The 15,229-nt window shown below is 41.9% G+C and overlaps 1 protein-coding gene across 2 annotated transcripts; it reads right to left on the bottom strand.

Annotated features, from left to right (window-relative positions):
- Window positions 1-5,150: 5,150 nt before the first annotated feature.
- Window positions 5,151-12,335, bottom strand: LOC138628384 (nucleolar protein 9). 2 transcript variants are annotated; one of them, XM_069711396.1, is made up of 12 exons: window positions 12,297-12,335; window positions 11,326-11,629; window positions 8,832-9,068; window positions 8,567-8,740; window positions 7,663-7,770; window positions 6,888-7,029; window positions 6,610-6,802; window positions 6,376-6,516; window positions 6,093-6,212; window positions 5,690-5,902; window positions 5,471-5,576; window positions 5,151-5,378 (listed from the first exon to the last, which is right to left on the bottom strand). In XM_069711396.1, the coding sequence occupies exons 2-12, from the start codon at window positions 11,549-11,551 to the stop codon at window positions 5,224-5,226; spliced, it is 1,815 nt and encodes a 604-aa protein (XP_069567497.1). In that variant the 5' UTR covers window positions 11,552-11,629; window positions 12,297-12,335; the 3' UTR covers window positions 5,151-5,223. The 2 variants fall into 2 exon arrangements, with proteins under 2 accessions (XP_069567497.1, XP_069567496.1); XM_069711395.1 differs by having other exon boundaries at window positions 6,376-6,802.
- Between the last annotated feature and the right edge of the window lie 2,894 nt (window positions 12,336-15,229).

Genomic DNA, 15,229 nt, shown 5'->3' with positions numbered 1-15,229 from the left:
CAGTTTTATTTGGCAATGTTTTTTTGGATGTCTGCTTTCACCCCAGTACAACACAGTGAACGTAATGTAACCTGTGGCACTCACACCTCTAATAAAAAAAAACAACATCTAATTTCACAGAGTCACTGCAGGAGTCAGCACATGACGAGGAGAAAATGAAGTTGAGTCCACCTTTCTCCCAGCAGACGTTTTAAGTTGTCTGACAGAGGTATGGTTATTATGCTGCGGTGATTGTTGGAACCGAGGCAATGTTAGTGTTTGAAGAGAAGTGAGAAACCAGCAGAACACCCTCACCGGGCCTTTGCTGTGTCAAAACTAAAATCAACTTGGCTCCTTTTGTCAGTAGTTTACCTGATGTTTTTCTCTACATACATCAGAGTGAAGGAGTGTGAATCAAAGGGCTTCTTAAAGGGGAAATATGACAGAGAAAGTTTAGTGAAACTTTTACCTCATAACTGTTGGATACAATTTTCCATGCAGTCTGGTCTAAAAACAAAGACAATGTTGTGATCTTCGGGGTATTACTGTCTCTGTGCAAAAAAATAAAAAAAATAAAGCTAAAAATAAGCATACAGTGTCTGGTTACCTGAGATAACTCCAAAAATTGAAGTCAGCTACGTGGATTATTGGATACACAACATTTTTTTTGGATGGAGTCGGTATTACAGAAAGCTGCTCCTTTTTGATATGCTTGTTTACATGTTTGGTGCTCCACCCTAGTTTAAGAGGGTGTAGGGTGGTGCCTCAGGCTAAAATAGCAAGAGCACTTCACCCTGCAACCAATCCCACGAGGTCGCGTCAGATAGCAGCGGTTTTCAGGTTCTGACGGCGGTACGGTACATTTCTGGATTGGATTCACGGGAGGCCTCTTGAGAGTAAAGAAAACTGGCAAAGAGACAGAGAGATTGAGGAGGGAGACGGAGACTCAAAGAGAGACGGGGTTGGAGAAATGCTTTGAGGAGTAATGGTTGCTTGGAGACCGTTGTCAAGGAAACGATGAGTCCTCGAGTTCTTTGGCATCTCAAATGTTCGATATCTACGTTGATTGTCAGAAAGAGGATTTCAGTTTGATTTGACTTTTTTTTTCTCCAAGTAGGTGAAAAAAAAAAGAGGTCGGCGTCAATAAGCACAGGGAGAGGGTGACTCTTCAAACTGGAATTTATATATCTCTCCGAATGGGAAGTGACGCAGAAAGGATTTTGTCACACTTCAAACAGGTCAGATAATTGTCAGATAATACCATATGTTTTACAGCTACACAGAAGCTCAGAGAGAAAAAGAAGAGGCAACTGAGGACGTGATAGAATTTGTTTCTGACACCCTATCAGCCTCTCTAATTGTGAGATATCCTCCCTCTCTCTGTCTTTCTGTCGCTGACTCATTCTGTGGGCATTTCTGTGATTTTTGGGCAAAGGAATACTTCTGGAGAGAGCAGCGAAAACAGAGGGAGGTTGAAAGACGAAAAACCACCTACTGTGTGGCGGTGAAAGCCTGTCGAACTTACTCCTCACTTTGCACCAAAGAAAGACTATTTTCGGTGCGCGCTGTGCATAACTAATGAGATGCATATTTTTCCGGAGGTGTGGGTGTAGGCATGTCAGCAAGCAGGGGATATTGCCGACTGGGGATAGACCAGGGCATGTGGACTCAGCAGTGGTGTGGCCGGAGTGGCATTGGAAGGCAGCGCTGCTGAATCCCGGTGGAATCCGTGTGATTTGTTTTCAAGAAGCAATGGCTTATTGTAGCCCAAAGGTCATCGTTCCTCCGCTTTGTCTCATGAGTGCACGGATGTGATTATACATGCACAGAGCTATAATAACCAAACAACAAAAGGGAGCAAGAATGAGACAGACAATGGTCTAAATATCACGCTCGCAGTGAAGCATGTGTAATTAAAACTGGTTTGGTCAAAGCAACAACACGACAGTGAAACACGAGGCGAGGTGATCGTAATAACGGGTTGAAGAAGAAGAAGAAGAAGAAGAAGAAGAAGAAGGCACAAATCAACCTCATTGTGGGCTGAATTCCACATGCAACGCTTCCACGCTTCCGGCACTGTGGATTAATATCAGGTCAAAAGGTGACAGCAATGCAATGTGTTGTGCAAAATATGGCAAGACTATAACAACATGCCATCATGAGACTAGTATCAATGTGCTATGCATCAAGTAAAATGAGTGTCTTTAAGTCTGGAGCTCGCAAAGTTCATCCATTCATAGAGCGGCGATCCCTAAAGGTCTGCAGTTCAACGTTTTGTCACCGAGAAGGAGACGACTAGTGACTCTTTCCCCGACTTCCATCGTGTTGCCTTCACTCTCAACAAACTCCTCATCAGGCATCAGAAACATTTGGGGGGGAAACGCCAGTGTTCAAGCTACAAAGGGGAGTTAAGCTCTTTAAATTCAAAGTTGGAGCCAACTATGCTGGCGTAGTTTAGCACAGACCTAAAGCAGCAGGTCAATGGTGGGCACTGTTAAACTGTAAAAAAGATTAGGTGCACTTCTGCAACTGATCAGTTAACATGTTAACATGCAAAAGTGTAAAAATCACTCAGGTGCAGTTTTACCAGACTTTTTGTTTCATATTTCGGACGACATGCTATAGCATGCAATCCTTCACAGGCATCCTATCGAACCTAGTACTTCCTGTTTGTGAGATGACAACGCTGGTTTGGAACTGCAAAAGTGTGCTGCCTTTATTGTATATTTGTCTGACTTATATAACTTATAAATATATCATGGAAGACAGCACAGTGGTACAGTGGTTAGTATCGGTGCCTCCCAGTCAGAAGGTTCCAGGTTTGATTCTTGCCTTTGTCGTGGCTTTTCATTTAAGATGTTAATGTCATCCTTTCCAGGACGAGTCGCAAACCTGGAACCTTCTGACTGGGAGGCGACAACGCCAACCACTGCACCGTTGATCGCTCTTCCATGACGTGTTTAAAAGTCATATAAGTCAGACAAACATGCAATAAAGGCAGCAAAATGGTGTAGTTCAAAGCCAGCGTTGTAATCTGACAATCAGGAGGTTCTGGGTTGTCTGTGGAGGATTGCATGTTCTTGCTTGAATGTAATGTTTTACATTATGGACTACATAAATAACTTATTCATCCATATTATGGACGACAAACTTTACTTTTAGGTTATTAGATAGATAGATTATTAGATGCTATTGTATGACTTTTTTTTTTCATATTTCAGACGTGTATGACTTTTATCTATAGTAAGACTTATTTTCATATTTCGGACAACACGATATAGTATGACTTTTTTTTTTCATATTTCTGACCTGCTATAGTCAGACTTATTTTTAATTTATTAGACATTTTTCCCCGACCCGCTGGCTCCCCGACACACAGCATGTGAGGGCCCGCATATCACTACTTCTAGTTTTAATTTAAACCTTTTGATTCCCAGGATAATTTTTTTTTTTTTAAATCAGCATAAAAGTCCTATTTAAACATAAACTTATGCTATTGGTAGTATCATTGTTTTCGACCAAGGAGTTGTGTGACTGAACTCATACAGAGTTCATAATGTTACAAGTTACTGCTCAGGATTTGAAACAAAAGTTTAACAGCATGCAATGTTAATGCATTCAGGATTCCTGCAAAAGGGAAGAATAGTGATATCTGAACATGAATCTGCCCTGCAAATTTCAATGCAAACTGACCTTCAAACTATAAAACACTGTGTATGTGGAGAGCTGGCAGTGTCTCTATTCTGCAGGAGAATTCAAGTGGGTCACCAAAAGAAAAGATTCTTCCTCCAGAGAGTAGCACATCTGTCGCAGATTTTTCAGCACTACAAATGAAATTTAATTCACCTTAGTGATTTGGTGGCATTCCAAAACCTCCATTTATGAACTATAAGTGGGCTTTGTGTAACTAATTTGCGTGAACGGCTCATTTGCAGTGGTAGAAAGTACCCGACTACATTTACTTAAAGATTACTTGAGTACAATTTTGAAGTAATACTGTACTTTTTACATTCACATGACAGCTTTTCTTACTTTGGAGATGAATACTTGACACAGTAGATTATATAACAAGCTTTTAAAACAAAACCCATTGTTAAAGGTGAAACCAGTAATTTCAAACCTATTTTTCTCCTGACATCTCACAAAAAAGCAGAATGAGTAGTTAACGGCGCTAACGAATCGTGATGTTTCCATCTAAACTTCTCACACGGTTTCAATCTGAAATCAGATTTGTGTATCAGAGGTTTTTATTTCCTTGGAGAAACATTTGAAGACCCCTCCGATATATCTGCTGTCCCTGGATATAAAACTGGATTAGAAGTAGTTCAAACCACATAGTTCAACCTGTGGTAGCATCAACAGTAACATGCTGCTCACACACCGGCACTTCAGTATTAATAATCTAATGATGTCGTATATAAATTAGAGGATCAAACAATTACTTCTAATGTAATACTTTTGCTGCTAATACTTATGTTCTTTACTTAAGTAGGACTTTTCCTGCAGTACTTGTATTGTTAAGGGAGTTTTTTTACATTGCTATAATAATACTCTGCCCCGTGCTGCTTTCTCTACCGAGAAGCACTCGCCAAATAAAGGCCTTCCTCCCGCAAATCAATTTATAATCAATTAATGTGTCTCCATCCGGCCTGCGACAAAAGCAGCTCACTGCTGAGACGCAGAACGGTTTTCCAACAGCCTGGATTGGTTTTGTTTCCGTTCAGGCAGTAAGAGGAAGCACGGCATTTAGATAAACTCAAGATGTTCCAATCATCTTCAAAACCACAGGGAGGGTCAAGAAGGAGGGGGGTCTTCTAAAACACATCTCAGCTCTGCTGCACACATTTGACATGCGTATGCCTACTTACTCTATTAGCTTTATTAATGGGATTATCACTCTGCAACACCAATGGCAAAAAACAAATCAAACACACTAAAAATAAGTTTTAAGAAACGGATGATGTGTCAGCTGTGTGTCTCTGGGTGAGTATCTCAGTGACTTTTATGTTCACACGTTTGAGCTGGTGTTACTCTAACTCTAATTGAGGGCTGGGGCAATGGGGAAAACAAGACGGAGAGCATAAATGTTCCTCCAGCGGCCCCTACAGGTCAAACTGATTCTTACACTCAATAATACAAATAGTTTGAGAAATAAACATGTTTTTGAAAAGTTTAAAATCAGTATTTTTATTTTATTTAATTAGATAGAAAAAAAAATCAATAAAAGATGTAACTATGCACTTTTCATTCGAGTATGTCACTGAAGAGTTTCCGCTTCTTGGACTCGCCGGTCTGTATTTCCTGCCAGTGGGCTCGTCTGTTTGCAAAGTGGGAGAGGGCAAACTTGGCCCACACGTGACGAGCGAACTGATCTGACCTCAGCTGGCTCTCGCTGGAAACTGGAAGGAGAGGAGTGACAGGAATAGGAGTCATTAACAGGGGAAAACGTCCGGAGGTAAAAAGTTAAGTGAAAGCTCCTGACGGTTTTTACCGAGTTCCTGTGCGATGCTTTGCCTCTGACTGACTGAAGCGCTGTTCCACACGGCTTCAAGCACTCGACTGCCCAACTTGGAGCAGGCAATTTGGACGTACTGACCCTGGGAGGACAAACAGTGTGAAGACAAAGAGACATATGTTCGATTTTTTTTTTGTATTCTTACATAAAAAAAAATGAGATCAGGGTATCATGTAAACACCCCTACACGTATACCTCCAGCCTCTTGAGGATCTTGCCCCGGCCCTTGTCACTGGATGTGGTGATGAGGGCCTGCAGGACGTGGCTGCCCGCGGTGTGAGAAGCCAGCGTGAAGAGGTCAGCGGGGCTCAGAGTGCGCAGGCTGCTGAGGAGGAGTGAGCGCTCCTTGAACCGAGCCAGCGCCTGGACCAGCCGGGAGCCATGGTAACAGATGGAGGTTAGTGGGACCTAGAAAAAAAAAAAAAAAAAAAAAAAATCAACAAGACCAGAAGTACCTCACTGCATCTGCATCACTGCACTCTTGTTATTAAAGAGGAGCTTTTTGGTGCTGCATTGCACTCTGAATTGAGCTGAAATGTCAAGATGACAATTAAAATCTAGTCCAGATGATTGGATCCAATTACTCTCAGCTGTTTACCTCTGTCTGTGTGCTGCCCTCTGGTGTGTCACAGTGGTAATACACCTCATATGTAATCAGGGACATGAAGAGAGGGAGGCAACTGGTGTGTCGAGAGCCGGGCTCAGCGCAGTGGAAAGCCTGTGAGGGAGGCACATCGACAGGACTTCCATTAGCCACAAATCAAACATTAAGTAGCCGTTACGCTCCATCAATTTCAGTCATAAAGAAGCAGAAAAAAATTAAAACGAGGGTGTTGTATTGATTCTTTGCATTTGAATGAAAAATACTCTGCGAAGCCTACGTCGAGGAGGCACTGCATCATCTCGGCCTGCTTCTCTTCACTTTCTGCGCAGCTCTCTGCCAGCTGCACGATCACACCCATGTGACCCGAGGCCAAGATGGCCTCCACGCCCTGGACCAGCTCGTCGAACAACCCCAGGAACTGCGGCAAAACAAACAGGGGGGAAGGTAAGCCGGGGAGGGAAGATTCACCGCAGTTACAAAAAAACATCTGCTCAGCCGCACGGTGACCTACCAGTTTGTATTTGGCCGAGGCCGCGGTGAGCCTCTGGATGGGGAAGTTGGCGATGGGATGGAGAGCTAAGTTGACCAGCTCACCCATGAGGTGGTTCTTGCACAGGTCGCGGAGGAGTGACTTGTGGGACAGCTGGATGATGGTCTCTATGAGGTGACTGGAGGCCTGGTCCTTCAGGAAGACCAGAAGCGGACTGAAGGGAGAGAAAAAAAAAAATCTTGTAACAAACGTATCGAATTTCTTTGGGATGAAGGGAAAGTAAACGTTCATTCTCTGACCTGACTCCTGGAGCAGCGCTGCGACTGCTCAGGTACTCCATGATGCGTTTGAGGAGCTGTTTGCAGAGTTTAGGTCGTTTTCTGTGACACACGGTGAGCATGGTCTGGAACACGGCGCTGGCGACAGCATCTGTCACGCTTACTGGAAGAAGAAAAAAAAGGGACGGTTTGTCAGACTTCCTGTCAATTTAAAGGATTCCTGTATCACCCAAAATAAAAGCTGTATTTATATTCCACATGTGCGTACTTAAGGTCTAACAAACATAAATTGCAATCTCTTCTTTTAATAAAATATTATGATGCTCGAGTAACTTTTGTTTAAGAGCTCCCGCTGTGCCACATTCAACAACTTCCGTCAGATTAATGAGCCACTACAGTTTAAAACCTATAGTTTAAACCTGTGTGTGTGTGTGTGTGTGTGTGTGTGTGTGTGTGTGTGTGTGTGTGTGTGTGTGTGTGTGTGTGTGCGTGAACAAAATTGTATTTCTTTTAGCCCGTTTAAAAAAAGCCACTTGTGTTTCTGTGCACCGTGTGCATTGCTCTGAGGTTACTGATTGACGGTTTCATACATAGTGTAACCATGACAGCAATACATTTAAAAGAAACCCATGATTTTGGCCTATTTACACACATTCAATTACAGTCAACATTTACTTTACTGGAATTTCCCCTTCGGGTGTTGCACTGACCATACAATTTATTTATCAACATGAATGTAACTTGGAAATGACTCGAATAAGGACGAACAGCTCTGGTTTGATGAAAGGTGACTCACGATTAACGTGCTCCATCAAGGTCTCCGTCAGGCTTTTCAGCTCGTACCAAAACGAGGTGGGAATCTCAAAGTCTGTCAGCTGAGGAGCGATGTTGCGTTCTTTTGCACCTGGTTCAAAAAGAAAAGAATATCAAAAGAGGAGAGCTGATACGAATATAAGCTTTAAATCGACTGTGCCTCTGGTCCTGACACAGCCTCAAAGAAGCAGCACTGACAGAGTCAACTGATCAAAAGAAGGGGAAAACCACATGAGAGAAATTGGTTATTTCAGAGGTTGAAAACACCCTTTAATGGCACCGATTTGTCTGGTTTTCATCAGCTGATGTCAGTGTTGCTCATTCAAACACTTTAAAACCTTTACTGGCCAATTGCTGCAATTTGTGTCAGAACTTGTACTCCGAGTCGAACTCAGTCAATTCTTATCACACAACCAGGGCTTGGAGGGCTATTTTGGCTGTTCAGTTACATGCACTGCAGTCCCCCGAGTGTAGACTTGAGGCCTCCCGTCTAGTCACTTATCTGTAGTCTACCAATGGCTGGCATGCGAGGCATTTAATGAACATGGCTTCTACAAACAGTCTTTGTGTGAGGCGTTTGGAGGTTATCTGTAAATTGCAGCCATAGAAAATAATGTGGGTTTTATACTCTCCCCCTTTTACTGCATGAATCTCTGCATGCACATCGGTCACACGCTGTCGCACCCGCCACCAAAAGAAAATTCACAACCTGTGGGAAACACTGCAGCCCACCTCCTCCCAATCAGATACCCAGACAGATGCTGCTCTCCAACCACCAGTGTCCAGACTCTCATTAGATACTGGCCTGTCTTCTATCTTCACACAGGCCAACACAAATCTTTGGAGTCAAATTGTCCAAGTGTGTGTGTGTGTGTGTGTGTGTTTACCTGGTCGAGTCTCGGTGCGTGGTGGTCCGAGGCAGCCTCCCAGCACGTGTAAAAGTGTGCGGACCACATGCGAGCCGTGAACATTTCTGATGAACTCCACGCTGTTGTCTCTCACTATCTGACTCAAAGACAACACCTGGGCCTCCAACACACTGCAGCTCTCCTCCTCTTCCTCTGCGGTAGAAGACGGATCCTTCTGTGAGGACTCTGAAGAAAATTCTTTAACAGAGTGATAAGCAGGGAATGTTTTAACACGTGAACTCACCCGTCCAGCGGGACATCTGTCTGACTGCACTCTCCACTACATGGCCGCCGCAGCGGTCGCAGGAAACTGCCATAAACTCTGAGGCCAATTCTCCACCCAGTTCAGCTAGCACCTTCCCCACCTGGTCGGGGCTGGACAGCGGGAGCAGCCGCTGCAGAGTGATGCTTCCCGTTTGGTCCGTCGCCACCAGGGCCGCTTTACCTTTTACTTCTGTGAGGATGTTCTCCACAAACATCTCTGAAGAAGATAGAGAGAGTATCAACAGAGATCAGTGTGACTGGCGTTAAAAGTAAAACTAGAACAGAGGTGGACACATGGAGGCAGCATCACTTGCCGCTTGTTGTATTTCAGGTAAACTGATGCAATAACGCTGCAATAAGCAGAGGAAGGTCAAATCAGTGTGTGAATATCTCAAGGTCAATGCAAAAGATGGTTACATGCAAGTTTGTGTATTAGTGAATATCAACAACAATCACTGTGTTGGCTGAGAGGAACTAAACGTATTAACGAGGACATTGATAGCAGAAGTATTTGAGTTCATCGCGGTCAGACGACGCCCGCTGACAAATGAAGGCCCGCGTGAATGTTATTCAGTCAAAAAGAGGACTTGAATGTAGCAGCTGAGTGACCTCCACCGTCTGGATCAAGTGTTGTGTGGAATGACAAACAGGTAAGTCATTGAACCACGCAGGAATTACTTCCAAATGTGTTATTCAAATAATCAAACTCGGTGGTTACTCTGAAACGTTGGATTGTATAAAAGTGGAATGAGAAGAGGGTTGGCTACGTCCCGCCATCTGCTGGCAGACTGACTCCTCTGCAGGGATAACTGGTCCTCTTGAACACCAGGATGCCACCAAAACAGCAGAATTTACTGGAAATTCAAAGTATATACCGTCTTCTTCCAGTGATGGTATGTTTTATATGCAACCAAGGACATTTACTCAGTGTCATATCCAAGCAGAATTTTGATGTACTTTTTGCTTGAGTATTTCTTTGTAATACTACGTCCTACTTCCACTTTATTCTGGAGGCAAACATTGTTCTTCTTATTAAAGCTTTATTACTAGTTATTTTGCGTTCCGATTTATGGAAATATAAATCAACTAATAAATTATGTGGTACAATTTTAGATTAAGCTACCCAGCCGTGTATAGTAGTAATTCAAATTAGCTCCAGATGCTACATTTAACTGATGTACACTTTAATAAATTAATTATTATAATTCAATAGAATTTGTGTGATTCTGAAATGGGCCATTTTGCATAATGGGTACTTTAACTTTAAGTACATTTTGATGCTGTTACTTTTGTTCTTTTACCTGAGTAGGAATATAGGACTGTTACTTGTAACAGAGTATTTTTACTGTGTAGTAATACGACTGTTACTGAAGTAAAAGATCTAAATACTTCTTCTGTTTCATAGAGCAGAGGCTTGAGGCTTTCACTCGTTTTTTGTTTGAGAGTTTTTGCTGGAGCAGTTGATGACAGCACAGAACAGAGATGACTATAAACTCTGGTTTAACACCAAATGATGGCTATATTTTCAGCCCATCGGCCTTTTTAGAGGTGGATTTGTTGGTGAAAAAGCCCAAAATATAAATCAGATCTGTCTATAATAATAATAATAATAATAACACGTTGATCTCTGGTAGATGATAATGACTATTTTTTACTTTTTTGGCATTTTTAGACAAAAAAAAAAAATGGCTCAATCAATTTAGAAGTAAACAAGCTGATAATGAATAACAAAAGAAAGTGTTAGTGGAGCCGTTGCTTTGATCCTGGTGTAAATGAAAGCTGCATCATTTCTGATTCTTTAGCAGACTTTGAGGTGTGTCAGTGTGTTTAGGTTACATTCCTCATCAGCAACTGTGCAACAACATGAGTAAATAAAATAGACTATGAAGCTGGCAAAGCTGGAGTTTTAATCACAACAGATTGATACCAACTTTCAGCATTAAAAAGTTTTGTATACCCGAGCCAAAGAACGAACACATTCACTTTGACCAATTATGCAACTCATTTAGGGCTGGACAGTGTATCCTTATGTACAGTATATGTTTATCATTTAATAGAAAGATTATATTTTTATATAATGCAATGTCATGTTAAGTCCAAATAAGTTTTGTTTTTTTTAAGTAGGAAAAAAAAAAAAAATCAGATTTGAGCTGGAATTGAATTGATTACCAGGACGTTACTGATTGATTGTATGTTAATCAACTGATTGTTTCAGCCCTAAATAATAGTTATGGTTTAATATTAATTCAACCAGACAAATTGGAAGGTGACTTTCCAAACCTCAGCAGTCGTATAATTGTATTTTCCCTTACATCATGCTTCCCGAAATCAGTTGTCGTTTATCATGGTAATGAAGCTACTTTAAAGAGTAACGTGACCTTCTGCTGCACATTGCCAACTTTTACTTTTAACTTCCGGCCTTGTGGTTTTCTCAGATCTCCAATAAAAAAAAAAAAAAAACAAATCCTTCTCACCTTTCTCCTCATTATCTTCAAAGCCTTCACTCAGCTTTTCACCGACTCGGCGGAAATAACCCACACTGAGGGCGTCCAGGCGCTTCTTGCCGCCATCTCCGTGACCCTTTTGTCCTTCTTCACCTCCCCTCTTCTTCTTCTCTCCTTCTCCTTCATCTTCATCAGGTTGCCTTCTCTTCTTTCCTACCCCTTTATGCAGCATCCTTTCTTCCTCTTCTGCCAGCATATTTTAAACCTCAAAACATGTCAGGTTGCAAGAAGAGTGTCTTGCTCAGTTTGATCTTCTAGCTGAAACAGGACACGGCTGAGGAGACATCATGAAGTAAACATTGGGTTTTTAAAAGGTGATTCACCAAACAGCTCTTTTTTTTGAGAGTTGATCAAATTAACAAACATCTAAATAAAATACTACGAGTTTAAATTTCAGGTCACACTTTCTCTGTGGTAAAAGCAGATAAACAAAGCAATGTTGAAGTATCTGAACGGAGATTACCACAGTGAATGTAGATTACCGTTATTTCGACCTGCCCATCCCTCCCTGATGGATTAATTGGACATGAGAGCAGCACAGATTGAAACGTCCACGGAAACAATCAATGGTCATTTGTTAAGTGAAATCCATGCAAGCCGAATTAACCCCCGTCTACATTAGTTGACCCCGATGCCATTATTGCTGTTGTACGAGCTCAGTACCGTTGCCTGCACGTTGTGAAAAACGAAAGTGACATGTTCCGCACAAGGAGTTCGTCAAAGACACATTATTATCATTATTATGATGAATGGAGGAGGCGGACACAACAACGAGCTCCACGAAAACTGGAACTCAAACTACGTCGATATTTGTCAACCACGTGGACATTGTTCCACAAGCTGTTAAAACACGACTACATGGCCGTTTTAGCGTAAAATATTAAAACGATAAAACTGAATTATTATTATTTTTTTGGAGTGAAAACGAATGTTTAACTCACGTGTGAAACGTGTGGACCTGACAGAAGCGGAGTGTTGTCGACGCGTGGTGATGACGTATCCTTTGGCTGCGTGTGGTACCAGACGCACGTTGTTATTCCTCCTTTTTATCACGTAGAATTTGCGATTGTTTTTTTTAATTTTTTTTATGCTATTCAGCCAGGTGTTAAAATCCTGCTGTCTTCTGCTTTCAAAAATAATACAGGAGTTATACGTTGGTAATTCTGATCCTTTCTTGAATAGAAAAAAAACATAATAATAAATGTATACGGAAGTTAATCCAGAGGCACACAGTTAGTAAACCTACTTCTGTATTTGTTTGGAATAATTTGTAAAAAAAAAAAATTAAATTAACTGTATGTTATCAACCTTATCTCCTTCTTAGCAAAATACCAGATATAAACCAGCAAATTAGCAAAAGAGAAACCCAAATTTACTGTCTTTAAAATCCTACCTGGACTCCTTAAAATACTGTACGAACTCCAATGGGAAAACTAGAGTTTTATGTAATGAGTTTGACTTGTACTTTATTTTCTGTTCTTTGTATTTTAATTGACATATTTATTTTTTGTGTTTTCCTTTTTCATGTTATTCTCTACCTTGAGCGGTCTTTCCACTGTTATTGAAATTGTATTTGTGAATTTGTAAATAAATGTGAAGTCACACTCGTCATTATTGCAGATATTATTGCAGGATGTCTGAAATGCTCTGTTTGACTGGGAATGATTCAGCGATGGATATCTGCAATACATATCCAGCGAGATTGGACTTCACAGTGAAGTACGAGACATCTGGTGTCCACCTATTAAACTGTAGACATACATTTTATCTGCTTATGTACAGACTCTGTGATTTATAATGAGTGACATGCAGTAGATTTCATTTTAAGGATTTAGTTTTTTTGGAAAACCATAAAAATGTAACACTAATTTGGTTTTAACGCAGCTCTCAAGGGGATCTTTAATATTTGCTGCAGCATTTCGATCAATACTTGTCTTTGTTCATGTTTTACTTGGTATTTCTCGTACAAAATTACCTTCTCTCTCAAAATCGGAATAATGTTTTGCCGTGTTTCCATGGTGCTAACTCTACAGCAGGCCATAATCAACACAACTGATTTTTGTTGATGTAATTTGTTGTGTTTCACATCTTTCCGCGTTAGGAGAATATTTCTCTGAACCTCGCTGTACTGCAGATGTTTTCTTCAGCCTCTTAAAAGTCCTCTTCCCTCCTCCCAACAGTTTATCTCCTGAGGAGCTCTCTTCAGCGTTAAGATGCTTTGTGAATAACTTTTATCTTTACAAGGATCTGCTACCAACTCTGTAGATATAAGTTTCCTGCCATGGTCAATAACAGATATGATGTCTTCCACCCACTAAATCTGTGTGTGTTTTTTTTTTTTAAAGAAACCATCATCATTTCTCCGTCAGGGCTGTTCAGTTCTTCACCATCACACTCTGGTTTCCATCAGTTCTGTCAGCAATAAATGTATTTAACATTTAATTGCAACACACCAGACCAGGTCCATTATTACATTAAAGGCGTCTGATAACTTGTTAAATATTAAAATATAGTTTGATATCGGGGAATATTTTCATATGCCTTGTTACAGTGGGAACTACACCAAACATGTTGGTCTGTGTGTATTAATGTTGTTGTTCCTGCTGTATGTTCTGTTGTGTACAGTATGGCCAGGCGTTGGAGTACCTGGGACCGGCTTACTTTGGCGACAACTGGAACACGTTTGACGTCTTCATCATGTTTGTCGAGTGACTATCAAATGTCTCTGCAGAGGAGATGACTGCAGTCACCAACATTACATTAAGTTTTCAAACCCGCTCTCTTTACTTCCCCCGACCAGTTTGGCTCCTTCGTCATCGTGAATGTTTTGGCGGTCGTCGTCGTCACCCAGTTCTCAGACATCACGTGAAACAGGCCCGACAGGCAGCGTCCTGGTGTCCATCCATCAAAGGAGTCTGGAGCCAGAAGACAAGGACCTACAGGAGGTCAGGTTCTGTGTTGGTGGTCAGATTTGTGTTTCAGATCCATACTTGTTCCTGGTAAAGTGAATTTTACCGATAATTTCAAGTTGGTCTCTGATCTTATTGGGACTGCTGTTAAAAATGTGATTTCAGGAAAATAAAGAAACGAGCACCAGAACAACACGACGTGGTAGCCAGGTGCACCCCGATGACAGCCCGACACCAGGAAGGATGATAGTGGTAAGTTCTGTTATGATATGGTATTATAAACGGACCCGAACGCACATTCACAGCAGGTGGGCTTAAGAACAGGGGCTTTATTCCTCCGTGGAGCGGACAGGTAGATCAACGTCCACAGAACGTGCATAAACACAATCAGTGGAGCAGTGTAGCGTCCCCGCGCTTCGCTCCGGTCCGCACGGGTTCGGGCAGAACCGCAGCACGGCAGGCAGGCAGAGGGTCTCGGAGGACCTACGCAGAGTAGGGCTGGTCTCCTGGTGAATCCCGTGGATTGGCGCAGGACAGCAGGCTGGCTCGACTGTGTGGTTTCACGAGGTCCAACACAGGACAGCAGGCTGTCAGGAACGCCTTCTAATGTTCCAACTCTGCGTTGCTGACTGGTTTCTTTAATGGCAGGTTCTTGCTCGGTGTGGTTGTTGGACGGCAGAGCTACTGCAGTTCTCCGTGGAACATCCCGGACGGCCTGTTAGTGGTTCTGTCTTTAGTCCACGTCGTCATCAGAAGCAAGCTAAAAAATTGGGTAAAAGTTACAGTGCAGTTTAAAGATGCTGTAAAGTAGAACTGTAAATGAGTTTTAAGTTTATCACACCACAGAAGTATGGGTTGTTAACTACCCATCCAAATTTGAAAGAAAAAAACAGACAAGTATGTTAAATTAGGGTTTAAAATTGTGAGAAAAACAGCAGTCTTCTCTCGTCTGAGACTGGGGGGGG

Source organism: Brachyistius frenatus, unplaced genomic scaffold, assembly GCF_029030835.1.
Source record: "Brachyistius frenatus isolate BFR_SWC_R1_liver_20210118 unplaced genomic scaffold, ASM2903083v1 Contig_99, whole genome shotgun sequence".
In the NCBI taxonomy this organism is placed as follows: domain Eukaryota; kingdom Metazoa; phylum Chordata; class Actinopteri; family Embiotocidae; genus Brachyistius; species Brachyistius frenatus.
The sequence above is the reverse complement of the archived record's forward strand: the minus strand, read 5'-3'. Positions and strand labels throughout refer to the sequence as shown.